The 19268-nt window shown below is 33.7% G+C and overlaps 3 protein-coding genes across 6 annotated transcripts in view; 1 reads left to right on the plus strand and 2 right to left on the minus strand.

Annotated features, from left to right (window-relative positions):
• Epg5 (ectopic P-granules autophagy protein 5) overlaps window positions 1-11983 on the plus strand; it is a 22364-nt gene extending 10381 nt beyond the window's left edge. For 2 of the 4 annotated variants that reach the window (XM_018517823.1, XM_018517824.1), the window contains exons 9-30: window positions 751-911; window positions 1153-1282; window positions 1472-2016; window positions 2209-2386; window positions 2836-3063; window positions 3139-3302; window positions 3582-3767; window positions 3839-3962; window positions 4048-4569; window positions 4803-4945; window positions 5109-5286; window positions 6391-6588; window positions 7057-7188; window positions 7321-7560; window positions 7681-7864; window positions 7987-8546; window positions 9935-10104; window positions 10181-10389; window positions 10536-10781; window positions 10881-11097; window positions 11159-11368; window positions 11452-11803. In XM_018517823.1, coding sequence (XP_018373325.1) covers window positions 751-911; window positions 1153-1282; window positions 1472-2016; window positions 2209-2386; window positions 2836-3063; window positions 3139-3302; window positions 3582-3767; window positions 3839-3962; window positions 4048-4569; window positions 4803-4945; window positions 5109-5286; window positions 6391-6588; window positions 7057-7188; window positions 7321-7560; window positions 7681-7864; window positions 7987-8546; window positions 9935-10104; window positions 10181-10389; window positions 10536-10781; window positions 10881-11097; window positions 11159-11368; window positions 11452-11803 — 5277 coding nt within the window. Of the gene's footprint in view, window positions 1-750; window positions 912-1152; window positions 1283-1471; window positions 2017-2208; window positions 2387-2527; window positions 2552-2835; window positions 3064-3138; window positions 3303-3581; window positions 3768-3838; window positions 3963-4047; window positions 4570-4802; window positions 4946-5108; window positions 5287-6390; window positions 6589-7056; window positions 7189-7320; window positions 7561-7680; window positions 7865-7986; window positions 8547-9934; window positions 10105-10180; window positions 10390-10535; window positions 10782-10880; window positions 11098-11158; window positions 11369-11451 lie in introns of all 4 variants that reach the window. The other 2 variants (XM_018517821.1, XM_018517822.1) reach the window with 2 other exon arrangements.
• Window positions 11984-12873: 890 nt separating this feature from the next.
• Lipt2 (Lipoyl(octanoyl) transferase 2) lies at window positions 12874-13797 on the minus strand. The gene has a single exon (XM_018517793.1). The coding sequence runs from the start codon at window positions 13719-13721 to the stop codon at window positions 13008-13010; it is 714 nt and encodes a 237-aa protein (XP_018373295.1). The 5' UTR covers window positions 13722-13797; the 3' UTR covers window positions 12874-13007.
• Window positions 13712-18756, minus strand: WRNexo (WRN RecQ like helicase). Its single transcript, XM_018517792.1, has 7 exons — window positions 18493-18756; window positions 18351-18410; window positions 17271-17398; window positions 16751-16975; window positions 15539-15683; window positions 15357-15458; window positions 13712-13874 (listed from the first exon to the last, which is right to left on the minus strand). The coding sequence occupies exons 1-7, from the start codon at window positions 18526-18528 to the stop codon at window positions 13779-13781; spliced, it is 792 nt and encodes a 263-aa protein (XP_018373294.1). The 5' UTR covers window positions 18529-18756; the 3' UTR covers window positions 13712-13778.
• Window positions 18757-19268: the final 512 nt, after the last annotated feature.

The following is a 19268-nucleotide window of genomic DNA, read 5'->3' on the forward strand; positions in this document are numbered from 1 at the left end:
TTAATCAGTTTTAATTATATTTTAATGCTTTTATCATGATATCTCTCATAAAATTACTTACATACACACAAGGGTGTCCCAGAATATTTGGAATTATTTTTATATGCAGATAGAGTGGACTGAACTGAGTCGAAAAGTCCTCTACAACTTTTCAATTTTCGCAATAGTTAATGAGTTGTTAATTAATAAAAATGTAATCATGTCGTAGTAATTTGGTGCATTAGGGTTAAACAGGTATTTGACATGTTTCAATCTTGCTTTATTAACATTTAATGCTTTTTACGTCAAAAATAGTTTATTACGCAAATGATGGTTATGAATTTATTTTTACACATGTCATATATTTCACTATTGAATTGATATTTCATGATACATTCTGAATTCATTATGTATGTAATACATAAATCGATTCCTTATAAAAGCAAAAACAATTTCTTAGTAAAAATATCATTGTATATTTTGTAATATGTTCTTGAAGTTGCTGAGAAGATCCGTGAAGCAGCACCTTTATCACTTGTGTATATATATATATATAATATTATACTCTCGACATTTTAGTATTAGAATTTTCGACTTAAAATTATTTCAAGAGTCCTTAAAAGGACAGGCAGTGATTGTGGGACACCTTGTAGAATATAAATATGTAATTATAAGAACTATATAATATAACATTATAATAAAATAATAAGCTAACTTATTGTTAAACTTTCAGATAATATATGTATATATAAATCTTTTTAATGGTTTTAGTTGAGTTTGTATTTGTTCACTGAGTTGAAAATAGGAACATGGATGCCACAGCAGCAAGACATAACAATTCTATCTACCTGGTTGCATCAGCATCCTTTAACTTCATCCGAAAGCCATCTTGCTCGATTGATTCTTTCACATTTGAATTGGGGCCTTGACAGGTGAATTATTTTAATATTTTTAAGTTTTCCGAAAATGCAAATTTCAAAAAAAAAATTGCATTATTATACAATTTTAAGTCTTTTAAATTTATCTTCTTTTTTTTCTTCAGTACTTACTCTAATAAAATGTTTTGTACAATTAATTAAATGTATCTTTTTTATTTTCCAAAAAGTTAGTGGAAACTGCAAAGTTACTGATCCAAAATTATTGTCTAATGTATGATTAATCTTTTTCTTACAGAAATGACAATCTTTATCTTCCGATTGACCTGCATCGACAAGTAGCACTGTTGATTGTCGAACTTACAATGAAATACGTGCCTGATACTCCAATACAAACGGCTTCATTATTAACTGAAAGCATGAAACAAGTTAGTTATCAATTAAAAACAAATTTTTTTTTATTACTAGTTCCTTTAATCATTTGAAGTATAAATTTTTTTATACACACACACGCGTGCGCGCATACGCATACATATTAGAATTACCATTTCATTAACGAAACACGTTTATTAATACTTACGAGTAAGAAATAAAATTTATTCTTTATTTTGTCTTAGGTTTCTTCAATAGTGAGAGCTCAAAATAGTGAGCAAGCATTCAGCCTGTGGGCATGGGAGATGATGAATAAACTAAAGTTGCACCAGTTGGATCGGTCGGAATCCGTGTGTCAATATACCATTTTGAATCCGACCGAGAGTCTCTCTTGCGTGCCTAACATGGAGTCGGACTCTTTCTTGGAAATTCTAATGAAAGGAATACGCGAGAGACAGCCGATCGCCAGCTACGTCTCCGTGTTGATGACCCTATGGGGTCATTCGGTGCCGCTGATCTGTGTTGAGGGTTTCAGCCAATTGCAGATCTTACAGTGCTATTACAAATATGAACAAGTGCTGATCTGTCTGCATCATGTAATACCGTTGTTTCTTGATTGTCCGGATTCTTTGCTGAAGAACGACAAATTTGTTAGCCTAATCGTGCCGCTCATCAACGCTGATCGGACGTACATGAAGATAGCGAAGAATCTGATCGCTCCGGAATTTCCCGGTCCGGTTCTTAGGCAGTTCGCGAACATGATCGAATCTCATTTACATCATTATAAACGGTGAACATAAGTGAAATGTATTTTGAAATAACAAGCGAAAATATAAAATTAAGAAAAATCAAATCTTTTATAGAAGAAACTAACGTAATTATATATATTAAAAGAATTGATATATAGTATAAATATATAGATAAAAATAGATCAATAATTGTATAGATATTTAAAACAATTATTTTTATACATTAATTGCAGATATTGCTTGAACAGCCCAGAACGATTTGTGCATCTATGGCTCAATGTGTTGACACTTGTCCAAGATTGGAACAAAGATCACAATGTTATGTACTTGATGGACAGCGTGATCCGTGCTGCGTTCTTTCACTTAGAATCTAGAACGATGACAGAAAATATATTCCAGGATCTCTTTTGTGTAAGTTTTAGCAATCTAATTATATTCTATCATATCATACGGTATTCTAGAAATAGTAAGCAGCCATTTTGTATAAAAAATTAAACAATTGTAATAATCATAATTGTTTCATACTTTTAACGAGATATTTTATTTTATTAGCCTGCTATAGACGAAAGTAATGAGGTATGAGATACATAAGAAGTGATTTATTTGTTTTATTTTCCTAAGTTAATTAATCAAATTATTCAATTACGTGTATTTATACTGAGTTAAAAAAATTTATGTAAAATTTAAGTATTGTAGACTTACAATTTCTTATATTATATATATGGAAAAAAAATATTTTTCTCTTATTTGATATCTTATATATATGTATAGTTTAATATATTCTGAAAATTTTGACTTTGTCATTAACATATTTATACTACATAACAATTTAATAATCGCATTGAATATACAATCCACAGAATATATCATCTAATAGAGCGCCGGGATCGTTTGGATCATTTCTAAGCTGGGCAACAGGATCTTCTAACTCGGCGAGTCTTCTCGGTGGAACCGTTCAGACAATATGGCTCGCTTATCAGATTCTTTCGATAGAGCAGTACGATAAGGAGCTTAAGACTGGACTATGGCGCGAGATCCTACGAGAACTGTCTATGCAGCCCAAGTTATCTTTAGACGCTGCACTCAAGGTTTAAAATCAAGTGTATGACTACTGAATGTACTCCAAGTATATAAAATTATAACAATTATTAAAATTGTTTTAGCGGACCTGTGTAACAGTGAAGATGACTCCGTTTAGCGTGAACAATCTGGCTATTTACCGCTGGTCCCAGCAAGCCCTTGATACGCCTATGGACCATCCAATTCTACCTCTCTTGTGGCAAAATTTCTTTAGTTTGTTCCTTGCACGAGCTCCTATCATTCCGGGGTGATTATTAATATTATCTTAACAGAGCAATAATTCTGAAGAGTGAGAAAAAAGTATGGAATATCTCGAAAACGAGGTATTCAAGAAAAAAATGTTTCATACAAAAGAGTTTTAACAAATGCATCAAACTGTGATACCTTTGATCTTAAGCGCAAGTATAAAAGAACTCTAAAAGTTAATTTTAAAATTTTTAATGGAAATCTCTATTTTTTCCATACTTTTTCTTCACCCTGTATATAAAGCATATAGAATTAAATTTTTTATTTTAAATTGTTCTAGATCCATGGACAGAGGTGGAGTTGGAGAAAAATTTTTTGAGGGGATGATAAATCTAAGCTACTTGAAAAAGTTGAAGAAACGACTGCATGAAACAACAGAGTATTTCCAAGTGAAAGGAGAAAAGGACACAGACAACGGAAAACCTATTACAGATGATCGGCGTGTATTTTATTTCAGTATCGCAAAGTAAATGAACATTAAGAAAAAATGAAATATTTTGCTTGAAGATATATCTTATAGAAAAATACTTATCACAGGTTTTACAAAACATTGAGCCTTTGGTTGGAAGAACCTCGTCTTCAGGAACCAGGCCTTTATCTCCCAGCCCTGCCACCGCAATACATGTCGCAGAGGTTAATTCTGCTAATACAAGGAGATCGAGTAAGTTAATCATGTTAGATTTTCAATTCTCACACAACTTTACGTAACAATACTATTAATAATAATATCAATTGCTAACTTCCAGACTCTCTGGCTAGAATACGTCGATTATTGGGCGGTACAGCAGAGTCAGTTCAAGGCCGTCTGCGAGTGGGAGCGCGCGACGTTCCGTGATCCTGAGAATCAGTACCAGAAGTTTTCTCAACCTTCGTCAAATGCCGTGGAATCGATTGATCCTCTTTACAGAATCTTCCGCAGACTGAGTTCTTACGAACAGCCGGTTTTACCGCCTACCTTAAGCCGAAATCAGCCAGTGCTAGGCTATGTGGCCAGGGAATGCCTTTATAACTCCACTACTGTTATCGACCTAATCAAACCACATCTTAGAGTCATTCTTGATTATGCACAGACCTACAATCTCATGGTATCTGAGCATACTGCGGCGGACTGCAATTTCCTCGAACTAGTCCCAACTCTCTATCGAATTTACGAGAATCATGTTACCTTGCACGCTCTTTGTGATATTTCGCCATCCAACCAGAGACGCGCTAGATCGGGCACACCTCCCACAGTGCATTGTGCAGGTCCCGGGATCATTGAAATCACAGTAAAGAATATTAAATATTAATTCTCTCTCTCTCTCTCTCTCTCTCTCTCTCTCTCTCTCTCTCTCTCTCTCGCCTTTGTGAAAATTGACATGTCATCTAAAAATATGAAATAATTGTTAGTGTTAAAAAATTTATAAATATGTAGGCATATATTTTTATACAGTAATCTTCATTTAAATAAAATAAGCCTTTTTTTTCGAATAGATTTTATATACATATTTATATTTTGTAGGTTGAAGAAGCGCATGTTAGCGAAGGCGTGGATCATATGATAACACAAAATCGAGCCGAGTATGAAAATCTCTTAGTGAAAGCTAGTCAACCACCACCCAGCAAGGTCACTTTAGGCTGCGTCTTCATTGATCATTTGATCGCGTAAGCAGTTTAATCGATTGATTTATTTTGATCCTAGAATGAGAACGCATGATATCTAATTATATATAATATTTCACATTTTAGTAATTAAATTATTAATAGTAGCAAAGTAAATTGCTTACCTTTTAAGTCTCGTCTGTACATAATATTTTTCATTCATCAGGATGCTGGAGCAGGAGTTAACTATTAGTCGCACTAATGAAAATACCGCTGTATTGCGGAAGGTACAAGATAGTGGAGTCAGGCTATTCTACCATTTAGTAGAATTCTATACAGAAGAAGCAGCGCTATGCCCTCCCACAAAGCAACTTATCACTACTTGCTTGGAAAAATTAGGCCAGGTACATATTATTTTTATCTAAAATTATGTATTGTTATGTAAATTATACACTTATATTATTATTAATTAACTCTCTTAGTATTATTTATATTTTCGATATTTGTTCATAAGAAAGGTCTTAAATCTCTAATATTTAATAAAGGTTCCCTTGTGGAATTTTAACAAACCACAAAAAGTTGTTTAAAACCCACATGAAATAGTAAACATGAAAAACTATTTTATCCCAAAAATGTTAGAAAAGTAGATTTTTTTTTATTATATCTTCTTTTGTAAGTTGAATTTTCTTGTACCACCATAGAATTTACATGAATCAGATGCATTGCAAAAGTTTCTGATAATTGGACTTAAAGGTTTTAAGGGTCTCGCTTATTATGAATCTATTATTAAAAATGGCAAAAATTATGGAAATAGAGGATCTAAAATGGCACCCTTGACATATACATTACAGAAAAACTGCAAGAGACAAAAATAATTTATTTTCTTCTCTCTCTCTCTCTCTCTCTCTCATAAAGTTCTGAAAATTGTTTACGATATTAACAAATTCTGAAAAAATTCTCAGAATTTTATGAGAAGAAAATAAATTATTTTTGTCTCTTGCAGTTTTTCTATAAAGTTCATAGTATTTGAGTAAAAAATTATTCAAGACCAATATTTGGCAATTTTTAGTAATTAATATCTTGTTAACTACTGCGAAAATTGCAAAATGATAGAGGACTTTTCGACTTAGTTTAGTCCGCTCTATCTACACAAAAGTGATTGGCAAAAAAGTTGTGGACACCCTGTATATAAAGTCACATATTTAATATATGTCATACAAAAACGAACGCGTTATCTTTCGACGTTCTATTGCATACTGTTAAAGTAGGATTAAGATAATATATTAGCTATTTATATTACGATTATTAGGAATACTTAAGTATCTGTTAATCTTTTTTTAAACTGTATACGAGATCTCTCTTCTCACATAAAATAAACTTAAATTGAAACAAGCAAAAACGAATTATTGCAAGTATGAATTTATGAAATGTAAAAACTATGAATCTAAACGTATACAGGATGTTGAAAAACATTTTTCAAGTACTGAAGATTCTCGTTCTATTTTCAGTTATTCATCAGCGGTGAGGAAGCCCAAGGTCCACAATTATTAAGCGCTATAATTCAGAGGCCTAATCTTGGAGGTTTATTGGGACCACACTTTACTCCTGTTGCCGGGGGAGCCTCTACATTCTTACAGATGTATCAAACCGTCGTGGACTTATCCACCGGATCCAATGTCGACTTGTGCTTCGTATTGCTCTCAAAGGTGAATAAACTCGAACTGAATTATCATGTTTATTATGCCAGTTGTTGCGAAGGATACTAAGGCCTCTAAAGACTTAGGACGCTCGCACGGAATGCGAGAGATCCAGATTCAATCCCCAGCCGAAGTAATATTTTTCGCAACAAAATCATTTACAGATTTTAATGTGTCATTCAATATTATTAAGAGATCGTTCTAAAATGCCTATGAGCATCGAATTATTAAATTGCTAGTCAATATAATACTACAGTAGTTCAATGTGAGATTTGCGTTTCAAGATCGAAAAATCATTTCGACACGCAGTTTAAATGACTGCATACGTAGAATATAAATTTACATAGAATTATTCAAGCACTTAAGATCCAGTTAGACCGTTTGAAGGCATTTTTCTTCTATTTTTTGTTGTGTACTCCCATGTACAATCCTATGAGATTCTTAGTTTAATATAGATTGTTATTGTTTCTATTATAGTTTGATGTTGGTAGCTGGTTAAACTATCGTCGTCCGCGATTGAGTGAAAGATCTACCTTCATAGATCTAGTTTCCAGAGCATTATGCGATATTGGTTTGAATCCTGAAGAGGAGAAGCTAATGCTGCATGAAGTGAGTATCCTCTTCAGTTATTTGTTCCAAAGTATATTGGATCTAATAATTTTAATTCAGTAAAATCAAAATATTGTTACATTTATTTCCATTAAAAGAAAAACAAAAATAAAATTATGATCATTGATGCAGCTGTTTCGAAATCACTTACGACTCATTCTTCTACACGAATTCCCCGAGCATTATGGTGAGGTCTTAAGCGCAGTGCTGAGAGGATCCGAGAGTCAAAATTTATCTTTAGATGTGTGGCGCGACTTGTTGGGAGCACTCAGCAGCAAGCCGAAGAATATCGCACCCTCCCAGAACCCGCCCAAAATCAGAGATGAGATCAGACACTATGCTACTGAACAGAGACTGCTATCTCGCCAAGAGGTTCGGTTATATGCGTACAAAAAAATTTTTCTGTTTTACTGCTTTGTTTGATATGTAATAATACAACAAAACTTAGCATCAGGTATGATTAATGATACATACTTTCATGCGAAATTTCAGATGCACGATACCGCTGTGCTTCTAAGCCGACACTTCATGAAAGAGAGATTGCAATATGGATTATACGGACTTTATCCGAAATATAGAAGCTACAACGAGCCATTGACTATTTTTTTGGGTATGGTCGGTCACGCTTTAGTCGTGTTGACGCTGCAAGCTGATCGAGGATCGCTTGCCGATCAATGTAAGCAAATTTTCTTGTGGAATCTTGAAATTTAAAATATCTTAAATAGTCACATAGTCATTTGAACTTAGAATATATAAATCACTTATACATTTAAAAAATTTTATTGCATATTCTTTCAGTGTGCGATAAGATTTGGCCGGTGTTGAGCGAGATGTTTGCGCCATGGATTACTCCGTACTGGACGAGGAACCTGCGAGAGCCGACGGCTGCGTGGATTCAGCAATTGACGGACGATAGGTCGGTGTTGCTACCGTGGATTATTACCGACGGTCCTTACGCGAATCGTACGATGGCGATGTTTGCCGAGTGTATTCGTTTCATCATCGATACCATGCCGGCATCTAGCAAGATTCTCAGTTTTGTATGGCAATTCTACGTGGCCAACTATGCTCACTCATCCGTCAAGGACCATGTATTAAATGTTGTGCATGGTAACTTGTTATCTCTTCCTTGGGATCGCTTCTACCCTGCCATCAATGATATCGAGTTAATGATCAAGGTCATTGATCAGTATCTGCCGGACTGTCACTTGTTCCTCGGAAGCATCTTTACTTGGGTCAACTGGTCTGTTTGGGTCAACGAGTTAATGACCACGCAATCGTTACTTGTCGCTTCCAGGATGCACGTTTGTTTGCTGAACTTGTTGGTGAAGCTCTCTAATGAACCAAATGTCAGACAGGTAAGAAAGAAGCGAGTAGGAGAACATGGGACAGACATACATCGACGTACAAAACTAAAGTACATTAAAGTAATTAATTGCTGTGCTAGTTTTGATCTTAAAATGTTCCTAAAATTATTTGCTCGTAAAATATCTCGATCCGGAGTTTATTGATATTATCATTATTTAAGTTAAACAACTTTATCAGAAATGTGCTATATTGCCCTGTGATAATCGATAATAGTATACCTATAATTATTCTTGATGTTTCTTTGCAATATCTTAGTATAAAAAGTAGCAAAAAATTATGGTATAAGTATATATTTCTTTGTTTACAGTACTCTATATGTAAGGTTGAGTAATGCTAAGTTAAAAAGTTAAAAGTTAAGTTAAAAAATTAATTAATTTTAACTTTATTTAGTTATATATATATATTTTGGACTCTTAACTTTTTAACTTTACATAGTTATATTTTATCGGTAACTATTAACTTTTAATTTGATTTTTTAAAAGTTAACATCAAAATTGAGTAGTTAGCGTTATATGGATCCTATATTCGGATTATATGCATTTATGTCCATCGGAGATGTATTTTTCTATTTTTAAATAATTTCAAATATTTCAATTTACAAAGAATAACACATTTAAACAAAGAAAAGAAGTTTGAAATCTGTCGTCATGACCTAAAATCACGATTTTTTCGAAAAATCAGAAGTACAATTTACTGCTTTATAGAGATTATTTTTTGGTTCTCCAAAATAATGGGGCAAAAGATGATCAAAATCCGTGAGATACATTTGTAAGTCTCTCTTTGTTAGTTAACTTTTTGACTTAGTTTTTTAATTTAGTTAAAAAAAAGTTAATTTAAAATCATGAAATAAAACAAATTTAATTTTTAACTTTTCAATTTCTTGTTTTCATTGATTTAACTTATAATTCAATTTTCAAGGTTGTTAACTGTAACTTAACTTAGTAAAAAGAAAGTTAACTTATCCAATCCTGTGTCTACATGTGTTTGGGAAGTGGAAATGCTAGCGTGACATGAAGTCAGCATCCCCACTTTTGGTATTAATTTCCTGCGAATGGGAAAGACTATTAAATTTGAGACTAGAACAATGAATTAGTAATAAATTAGCACTTATAATATATAGACGAACTTTTTTTAATGATGCCAGCTTCACAGAGATCTATCGGACGTTATAAGAAATTTCGGCAGATTATATTTTTTGGCAGAAATAAAGGCTATGCCCCAGGTTTCCCTAACTCTAGAACTCGAGAAATAAAGTAAAATTTGAAAAATTAAGTTCTAATTTTCAAAAAAATTAGAAAAAGAATTTTAAATACATAAACTAAGTAAAGCATATACTAAAAGAAAAATAGAACTTTAGCCAATCCAATTAATGTTTCAGAACGAGAAAGCAGTGCAATTAGTCACGGAAGCCGAGAGCTTTTCTTGGCATTTAATTGACGCCATAGCATATGACCAAGTAATTAATTGGCATGTGATGAGTTGCGATCCCAAAGTGATCCTGTGCCTGGGTAAAGATCAAACTCATGCTATCGATGTAGCTATCAATAAGTGAGTCTAATTCATAATGTATTCACAGCACAAGAACTAATACCAGTATTGAACATAAAAATAATTTGATATATAGCTTGCTGAAAATAGCAGCAGCTTATGACCCTACGGTGAAACATTTTCATCCTACCACTCTGAAGAAGAGACAGATGTATGTACGTTCGTCGGTGAAGTTGTTAATCAACTGCACTACAAGATACAAGTCCCTTCTCTCGACTAATAACAAAGCATTTACTAGCACGTTATCGTGGATGCTCGATGAGATGGAGATCGTTATCACTAGCAGTGAGTGTCAAGGTTTCAAAACTGACCGATCTAAGAATCTAAGATCCTGTAATACAATCTAGCTTGCTTAGATCTAAACACTGAAGAGGTCAGAAATCTAAAAATTTTTCCCCTTAAAATATTGCTATATTAATTTTTTTGCCTAGCTGTATCTGAGTCACAACAGGTTGCTGAAGCCGGATTGCTAATCACTGAGTTTTTGCACTCGATCAACCAAAGCGGAACATTAGTCGATCATCTTCGCAGCAGTTGGACAGCATGGTTGCTAGAGCGGACTGCTAGCAGTCCGGTGTTGATGGGAATATTGAGGGTAATCGGAATGGCGCTTGCTTCTTCGTCCACTTTAGGTCACCTCATGGAGGCTTCCTTGGAAGCTTACTTCAAATACAGTAGTAAACGATTACTCAACTATTCTCGTGTAACAATTCTATCTTGTTTTGTGTATCAGATTTAGCTTATTTATTTATAATTGAATATGTATACACTTTTAGTAACGGAAGACGTTCGACCGACGTGGGCGTCAGTGTTGATGGTCTTACAGCCTGTAGTACCGCGTCAGCCGCCGTTAGAGTCCGTACTGGTGTCAGAAGGAAGATTGCTAGCCCTTTACTCTGTATTGCTGAAAAGACTGCCGTCCTGCAGAGATATTCGGGAAGAGGGCATGCTTCTGATTAACTTGGTAGACTGGATTAGTGCTATTAAAACCACGTAAGTATTTCCAAAAATTAAACAAAACGAAATTCTGAGAAAGTTAATTTCGTTTATCTAGAGATATCGTAGAAGACAAACTGCCTTTGCTGTGGGCAAAAGCATGCGAGCTGGCCTATAGACAGTGTCAGTACAGTGAGAACACAGTGATCGCTGCCAGAGCTTTAAAGGGATTAGCACGAGCATTACTAACAGTAGCGGATGATGCAGGGCAAGGATGGGGTATTCTTGGAGCTATTGGATTAAGAAAAGGTTCTCAGCTCACCGTACGGTAAGTTGCAGTGGTGTAACAATCGAAAAGTAGATTTTTACTCTCTTCATATATTTAGCACTTTAATTCCATTAAATTTTCAGGTGCAAGTTCCTAAGTCGTGCTATAGCTGTCTATTGTTTGGCACAATTACCGGAATCTAAATCCGATCAGCAACTAGTGAGGTATACTTCACACTCGCCCGGTGTAGCACCTTCAAGATTGACCGATCCAGACACGATGGAGATTCGTCCTAGCACAGAGGCTGTGAAAGCAATGCAGAATTTGGAAGGGCTCCTAGTAAATAAGCAGTACGCGGAGCTACGGGGAGACGTGGAAAAAGCCATTAGACTCGTCAAGGATTCTGCCAATTCTCTTCACAATGTCGTTGAAATTGTTGGGATACTCACCATGGAGCTCTACAATCAAAGATACCTACATGTGCTAACAGAGTGATACTAGTTTTATTTATACATAGATTTAGTGATAGGCTGATAAATGCTTTAAATCGTTTCAAAGAGTGATACATGACGCTTGTAAGATTTTTTATTGAAAGCTGAGTTTCGAGTCGCTCTATAACGTCTTTTAAAGCATTTCTAATTCTTCACGATTGATTTTAATATTTCAAACTTTGCAAATTTTCAATAATTTAATAATTAAATATTTTAAGGAAATATTATATTCTATAAATACTTTCAGGAACTTCCACGATTGAATTGCTTGAGAAATTGTGGAATTGAATGCTCATTACGTAAATTTTACTAATGCAATGACGCGTTTAAATTGAATGCTATAATCATTCATATCAATCTTGGAGATTAAGATTACATTACGATTATTCGTTTATATTAATATTCGATCGAATTGAATCCTGATCTCTCAAGAAATATAATTGTGATATAGTTTCAATTTAAAATTTAATGCGTAATATAGACTTAAGATAAATTGCGCGCATATATTTTGTTTTGTTTAAACTTTTTAGGTCTGTATCGATCTAGTCACGAAGTTTTTTAATTTGAGACATGTAAAATCTAGGATGCATTCAATTTAAACGATTATAGTCACATAGCTATATCGATAGTACATAATTGAAATAATATTTAAGGATGCAATGGTTTATACTTAACATAAAATTTATGCATTCGACTCGCATCATCGATACTTCGGTACCTGCGTATATGAATTCTGTGTTAAACCAATGAAATATTTGATTTATATTTAGTACATTAAGATTCTGATAACACACTTATTATAATTTCGTTGTTTATATATCGCACAGAATCGTTCAAGAATAATGGTTGTCATAAAAAGTCGTTAAATGAATAAAAAGATTATTAAATGATTCTTCAAATTAAATCGCATATGAAACTATTGAACAATTTAACGTACACACACGAGACTATTATTTTTATATAAGTTGTTTTTAAATTGATATTACAAGATTTACAAACAATTTTTGTGGTAATACTTTGTGGACAATTCATAACATTTTGTTAAAATTCTAAAACAATATATATCATTATCTTATCTTCCAAAATTCCATAAACAACATTCATTAGATTATCGCCTTATTCTGACGGAGTCAAGAAAAAGCTACATATTAAAACTTTGTTAAAATGTATAAGTTACTTTGTTTCTTAAAATTCAATTGTCATAATTATCATACTTTTAAAACGCTACGGCGTGCATCTCGTAGCAGCTGCGAAGCCTCGCTGAGCGGATACTCGATCAGCTCGCACTCAAACTGATCACTGAAAGCGTTTCTGAAAATCGGTAGCACGTCAGCGATCGTAACATCCATGTCCAGCTCCCTAGAGATGCTGGTCACACTCTTGCCTTCGATGCCACAGGGCACAATGTGATCGAACCACTTAAGATCAGTATTGCAGTTGAGTGCGAGGCCGTGAGTGGTAACATAACGGCTGCCGTGAATGCCTATGGCACAGATCTTGCGATCATCGACCCAGACTCCTGTGTCGGGCGAAGTCTCGGCCTTAATACCAAGCTCGGCGCACACGCGGATCACCATACGTTCCACTTCATGCACGTACCACTTGATACTGGTATGAAATTGCTTGAGGTCGAGCACTGGATAAGCCACCAGCTGACCGGGTCCATGGAAAGTGATTAGCCCGCCGCGGTTCGTTCTCCAGAATTCTGCACCGAGGCTCCTCAGCTTTCTCTCGTCTTCTTCCGTATATCCTTTGCTCCGTATCCCTACCGTATACACTGGCTCATGCTCCAAGAGCAATAGCGTATTTGCTACTGCCTTCAAATGTTTATGATGATGATCTGATAAAGCCTTTTGTAATTGTAGACCAACTCCGTACGGTAACCGACCGGCTAGTAAGACTTTTACCACTCGTAAATGCATCCTGACGTTCGATGAAATTAAATTGAATGTTTTTAAGGCCAATAAGCAAGAATTTTGTTAGCTCGAAAGATTTAACGAATTCTCATCGTTTTGTTTCTCCTTTTCTATAGTAATGGCCTTTGCATCAAGTGTCGTGTATAGCAGAAGGGATACCTGCAAATGTGTGAAAGTTGTTATTTTGAATGATGAAGATAACAGTTGTTTAATGATTATATTTTTATTTTGCATTCTTTCATTATTTTTAAATTATAAATTATGCAAATATAGAAAAAAGCATGCAAGCCAACACTGGTCCGTATTGCAAATATCTTAATGTTGTTTCATTAAAGGCTTATAGGTTACCGAAGATACATAAGCAAGATATTCCACTCGGAATGATCCAGGATAGGGGACTATTAATGCAAGAGACTAATTTTTTGCACAATATTATTAAAAGCAGTGTCCCTAAACACTTTAGTAATATTGAGAACAGTTTCCAACTTGTAAAATTACCAAATGGTGTGCCTTTGGATCCAGATTACAAGTTGGTGTCTTTTGATGTTGTGTCTCTTTTCACAAAAGTATTGGTAGATTTGGCAAGATTCGAAAGTTTAAAAACTAGATGGAATCATATTTCTAAGACCGTCGAAGTAATACTAAAACCTTTTAGCATTACATCTCAGAGTTCGACAGTGTTAAGACCCATTTGATATCTTGGAGTTATATTATTACTGTACTCAATTTATATTTTTTAATTATTTTTGACTTCGAATATATAATCAGTAGAATATAAAGGAGATATTCAACGTTATTACTTTAAATTTCACTGGGCCAACCTATTGTAAATTTGAGAGGAAGCTTACAGCATTATAGACATTATACGATTATGTAACTTCTGGAATAGACGAACTACAAGTTCCGCGATGGGAAGCCGATTGAATCTAGGCCGTTTTATGAGACATAATTATTATTTCCAACATACAAGTACACATGCGCTTTCTTGATATATTTAACATCTTGTGTAGTTACCGGTAACATTTAAATTTATTTTTTAACATTGAGGAGGATCCAATAGGGATCGAAACGTCTGTACGTTTTGATATTGCTTACAATAATATTGTTACTCATATGTTATTCTGAGTTGGTTCTTAGCCCTATATTTTATTGTTTAAATGATTACATTCTCAATTTATATTATTAATTATATGTTATATTATGTATATTTTCTAACTAATTTAATTGTAAATGCTTTTGAAAGTCTTAAAACAATTATTTATAATGATAGAAGAACGATAAAGGAAATTTAGCGACGAATTTATATAAACATTGTATTCACTATTGAAAATGGTCTAATAATGGTCGAAACGTATAGAATTTATTACATTTTGTTATGAATAACAACATTCACAATAAGAACCAGCGTTGGTTTGCATGCTCTTTTCTATAGTTGATTGATTTACTCTAGAAACTATTATTTGATTGTATTTATATTATTATAAATTATGACCTTTTGACATTTTTACGTTTTTTTAGTGACTATAATTAATATTTGAATATTTAAATTTTTTCATACTAAATTAATATAATTTTTTATGCCTTATATGATTTGATTATTCATACATAAATTAGTATGGCTTCAACTAATTTTGTACGTACATAAGCATCCGTGGCTGCGTAATTTTTCTGGGCGTTGCTGAGGGGTTGTACATGCCATTTACTCATTCGCACGTCGGGATTTTTGCTGATTTTCTTCTTCAACTAAACGTATAAAGATTTTGTCCCCATTTTAATTTTATCGTCAAAATTCTGTAAGAATAATATGACGAAACATGTAATACCAAATAAGCAGTCAATTTTTCCAAACTCCAACGACAAGATCGCTTCAAGACACGATTAGCATAAGTCCCGCAGTCCAGACAATTATTCTCTACCACTTTTTGAGCAGGAAACTCTTTGAAATCTCTCCCTAACTTCCACACGTCGCTGCAAAATATTAAACATGCGATTATTGATATTTTTTTACAGGAGAAGCATTTGCGAAAGAACGCAGATAATGCCAAATGAAGTTTATAGACAATATTAAGTGAAAATGGACCGAGAAATGTTTAACATAAATAAATTAAGGAGGGTTATCTTCGGTCAAGGCTGATTTCTAGTTCAAACAATATCATTATATATCTCGTTGATTGAATTGATAAGATGCCCGCACGAAATTCGGAAGATCCAAATTCGAATCTCGGCTGAGGTGATATTTTCGCATAAATTATATGCATCATTTTATTACAGCGTTAACATTTATTACAGTGATAATATTAAACTGTTTGCCAACTTAATTTGTGATGTTACATACTCCAGTTTCTAACTGTGTTTTAAGCTCGACAAACTGGCGCAGTTTGTTTTGAAAATCGTAAAAATATTCACACAAAAATATTATTGGACACCGAGATCCGCTTTAATCGATTATGGTCCTCACTTGCAGAGGGATTAAGTATTTCAATTATCGAGGCAATAATAAAAAAGAGGCACTAATTTTTTTATCACACCTTAGTTCCGACTCTATTCATTTGTATTGAAGCTTGTAAAATAATGAAACAGCGATTATAAAGTAAGTCTTACTTCAACAACAAAAAAAGATAATGCAATATATATAAATAAAGAAAATACATACGTATACACCAATGAGTTTTGATATTATAGCGTACACAATTACTGGTTCTTGATAAACTAAGCCGAATGTGATAACATAAAATCCTTTGTTCAATGACAATTAATCACACATGGAACTTTTGAAGAGCAGAAAGAATGCTTATAATATTGTAATTTTATAAAAAAATTCTACAATTGTAAAAATTCTCTTGATTATTAACAATAAAAAAAATTTTAATAGTCTTGATAAAAGCCTCATATAATACGTATATTTTTATCTGTAAGTAAATTATTACTCTAATACGTTGAAAAAATAGTAAATAAGGTCTTTCGGGAAACAATTGATCTCTCAAATACTATTCTCTAAAAAAAAAATAGAAATAGATTATTTAATAATTACTGACTTTTTAATATTGACGCCAACGAGTTTGACTTTCGAGTGACACAGAAGTTCAACGAATGCTGCTGGGAGCTTCTTCAGCGAATAGACATACAAGAGATAACACACGCTGTCCTCCAAGCAAATTTGCACCAGCGCCGTTTTTCCGCTGCCAGTTTGAAAGTTGAATGGCCACTCCAGATCGAAACCTATTGGCACGATCTCCTTCTCACTGCGCTTCACTTCTTGTCTAGAAGAAAGATTAGAAAAATATATATAACCCAGGTTCAAATTTTATCTCAAATTTCTTTTATATCTATGTTCAGGCTTTAGGGTGCTATTTTATTTGTGTGTTTTTGTTGGATCACAAATGTGTATAAGACAGAGAGATCTTTGGATCTCTTTATCTTATAGCCAATCAATAGGCTTGAAAAATTTGTTATATGACAAAAACGCACAAATGAAATAGCAGCTTTATTCTTTGTTCCAGATTCATTTCTATCTCTTTGCATTTTTGAGAAATATTTTATGTCTTCTGCACTCACATGAGATCGTCACAAATCTGAGCACAGTTAAAGAAGTCATCAGCATATTGAATGCATCCCTTGAAAACAATCGGAGGCAAAGTTTTTATGTCAGGCTCTCTTTCAGGTTCTGGTTGCTTCAACTTTTCCTATACAGAAGTAAAAAATCAATAATAATTTGTACCTTTTAGAGAAATTTTTTCTGGATCTCTCAAGTAAAACATAAAATGACCTGAACAGATAATTATTATTACCATCATATTTTAAATTTCATTAATTAAGGGGGTATTCTCTTTTGTAAGGCTAAAAATTACATGATTATTCAAGAATTTAAACAAAAAAATGAATTAATATGAAACTTTTTGGAACTTTATTTGTACAAAATAGATATTAAAAAATTATTTTTTCATGTCCATATGTATCATACAAAAAAAAATACGCGGTGATGCGCAAGACGTATGAAAAAATTTCTTTTTGACGCATTGACGTCATTCCGTTAGTTCTAGTAGCCTGAAACCAAAAAACCAAAGAAATTATTAAATTGTAAGTTACACTATTACTGAAACTAGAATATAAGAAAAAAAATGAAAATTACTGAAACGGTAATGTTTTGAAAAATGGTATTGATTTTAATCTATAAATTTGTTTCGTTTTTTTTATATAATAAAATGGAATAATCGTAAATTAAATTCCGTAGTTCTAGTTATAAAAAAACATATACTAAATGAACACGCAAAAATTCAAGTCGATTGGACACTTAGTTCGAGATATTATGTCAATGCGGTTGAAAAATGCTGTTTTGAGGAAAAACAAAGGAGAATACCCTCTTAAGAAGTTTTTGGAAATATCTATAATTCTCTTGGTCTGCAAAGTCTATAATGTAATAAAATAATTACTATTTGGCCCTTTAAATAAAAAGTTCATCAACTCCTATTCGAGACAGGAATCTCCAACACAACAAATCAGACTATTTCCAATGTATTCGATCCAAATTTAAGTTTGAAAGTAAAAAATGCTCCATCACTTCGTGCTCGCGCGAGGCTATGTATCCTGTTGCCAGTTGCCAATAGCCACCATCAACTGTTGAATCATCGTACACACCTTTAGATGCTGCGGCAAGTTCCTAGGTGAGCGACGCAATCCAGCGGGTTCTGCAGATACCTACAATCGGAGACTGCAGTCAGGATTGCGAAATATGACCAAGAAAAAAGAATACGAGTCAGACCGTGCTCGTATAACTAACCTCTTCCTTGATGAAGCTGTCGGCACGTGTCGTCATCGTGATGATGGAGACAAGGCAGGTAGCGATCGACACTGCGCTCGCTGCAATTCAAGTTCTGGAGAATCGGCCCTGATGTCCAAATTCGGTCATAAACGCGAACTTCGTCTTGTCGCCAGAACTTCGACGGTGCCATTGTGCCACTCGGTTGCTAGGATTCTACTTGCCGGTTTCCCGCCAATTTTTTCACCTGACGAACAGCTGTTACTCCAATCGGTTGTCAAGCGAATAAAGCGAAAGAGAAAAAGAGATGGCGAGATAAAAGAAAGAGATATGGTGCGTTTGGGGAGGACGCTATTAGCGCTATTTCTGTCATTCTATCTTCATTGTTTGCTAGATTTGCTATATATAAAACAAGGATAGAATGATATATAGGATGTCCCATAATTATTGACACAACGCTTGTGGGCAAGCAAACCTTTGGCACCTCTAAAGATAAAGCACATTTATTACTAATATTACTATTATACTTCTCTAAAAACATGGACAAACAAGAGAAAAAAATAATAAAAAGAAAATAAAAAAGAAAATTTAAAGAGAAAAAGAAAGGAGGAAGAAAAAAAGACTTGTTCTTAGGTTTGCTCGCGTCCATATGTTCCAACATCTAATAAAGCTTGTATCAGACCTATACATTAGAGAATGCGGATTGCGAATTGAAGGTTAAAATCAACCAATTAGAATGAAACGGATTAAAATTAAAATTATCTTATTAATCGAATTCTAATTTTCAATTCTTAATC

The sequence above is a fragment of the Trachymyrmex cornetzi genome, unplaced genomic scaffold, assembly GCF_001594075.2.
Source record: "Trachymyrmex cornetzi isolate Tcor2-1 unplaced genomic scaffold, Tcor1.1 scaffold726, whole genome shotgun sequence".
Lineage (NCBI taxonomy): Eukaryota > Metazoa > Arthropoda > Insecta > Hymenoptera > Formicidae > Trachymyrmex > Trachymyrmex cornetzi.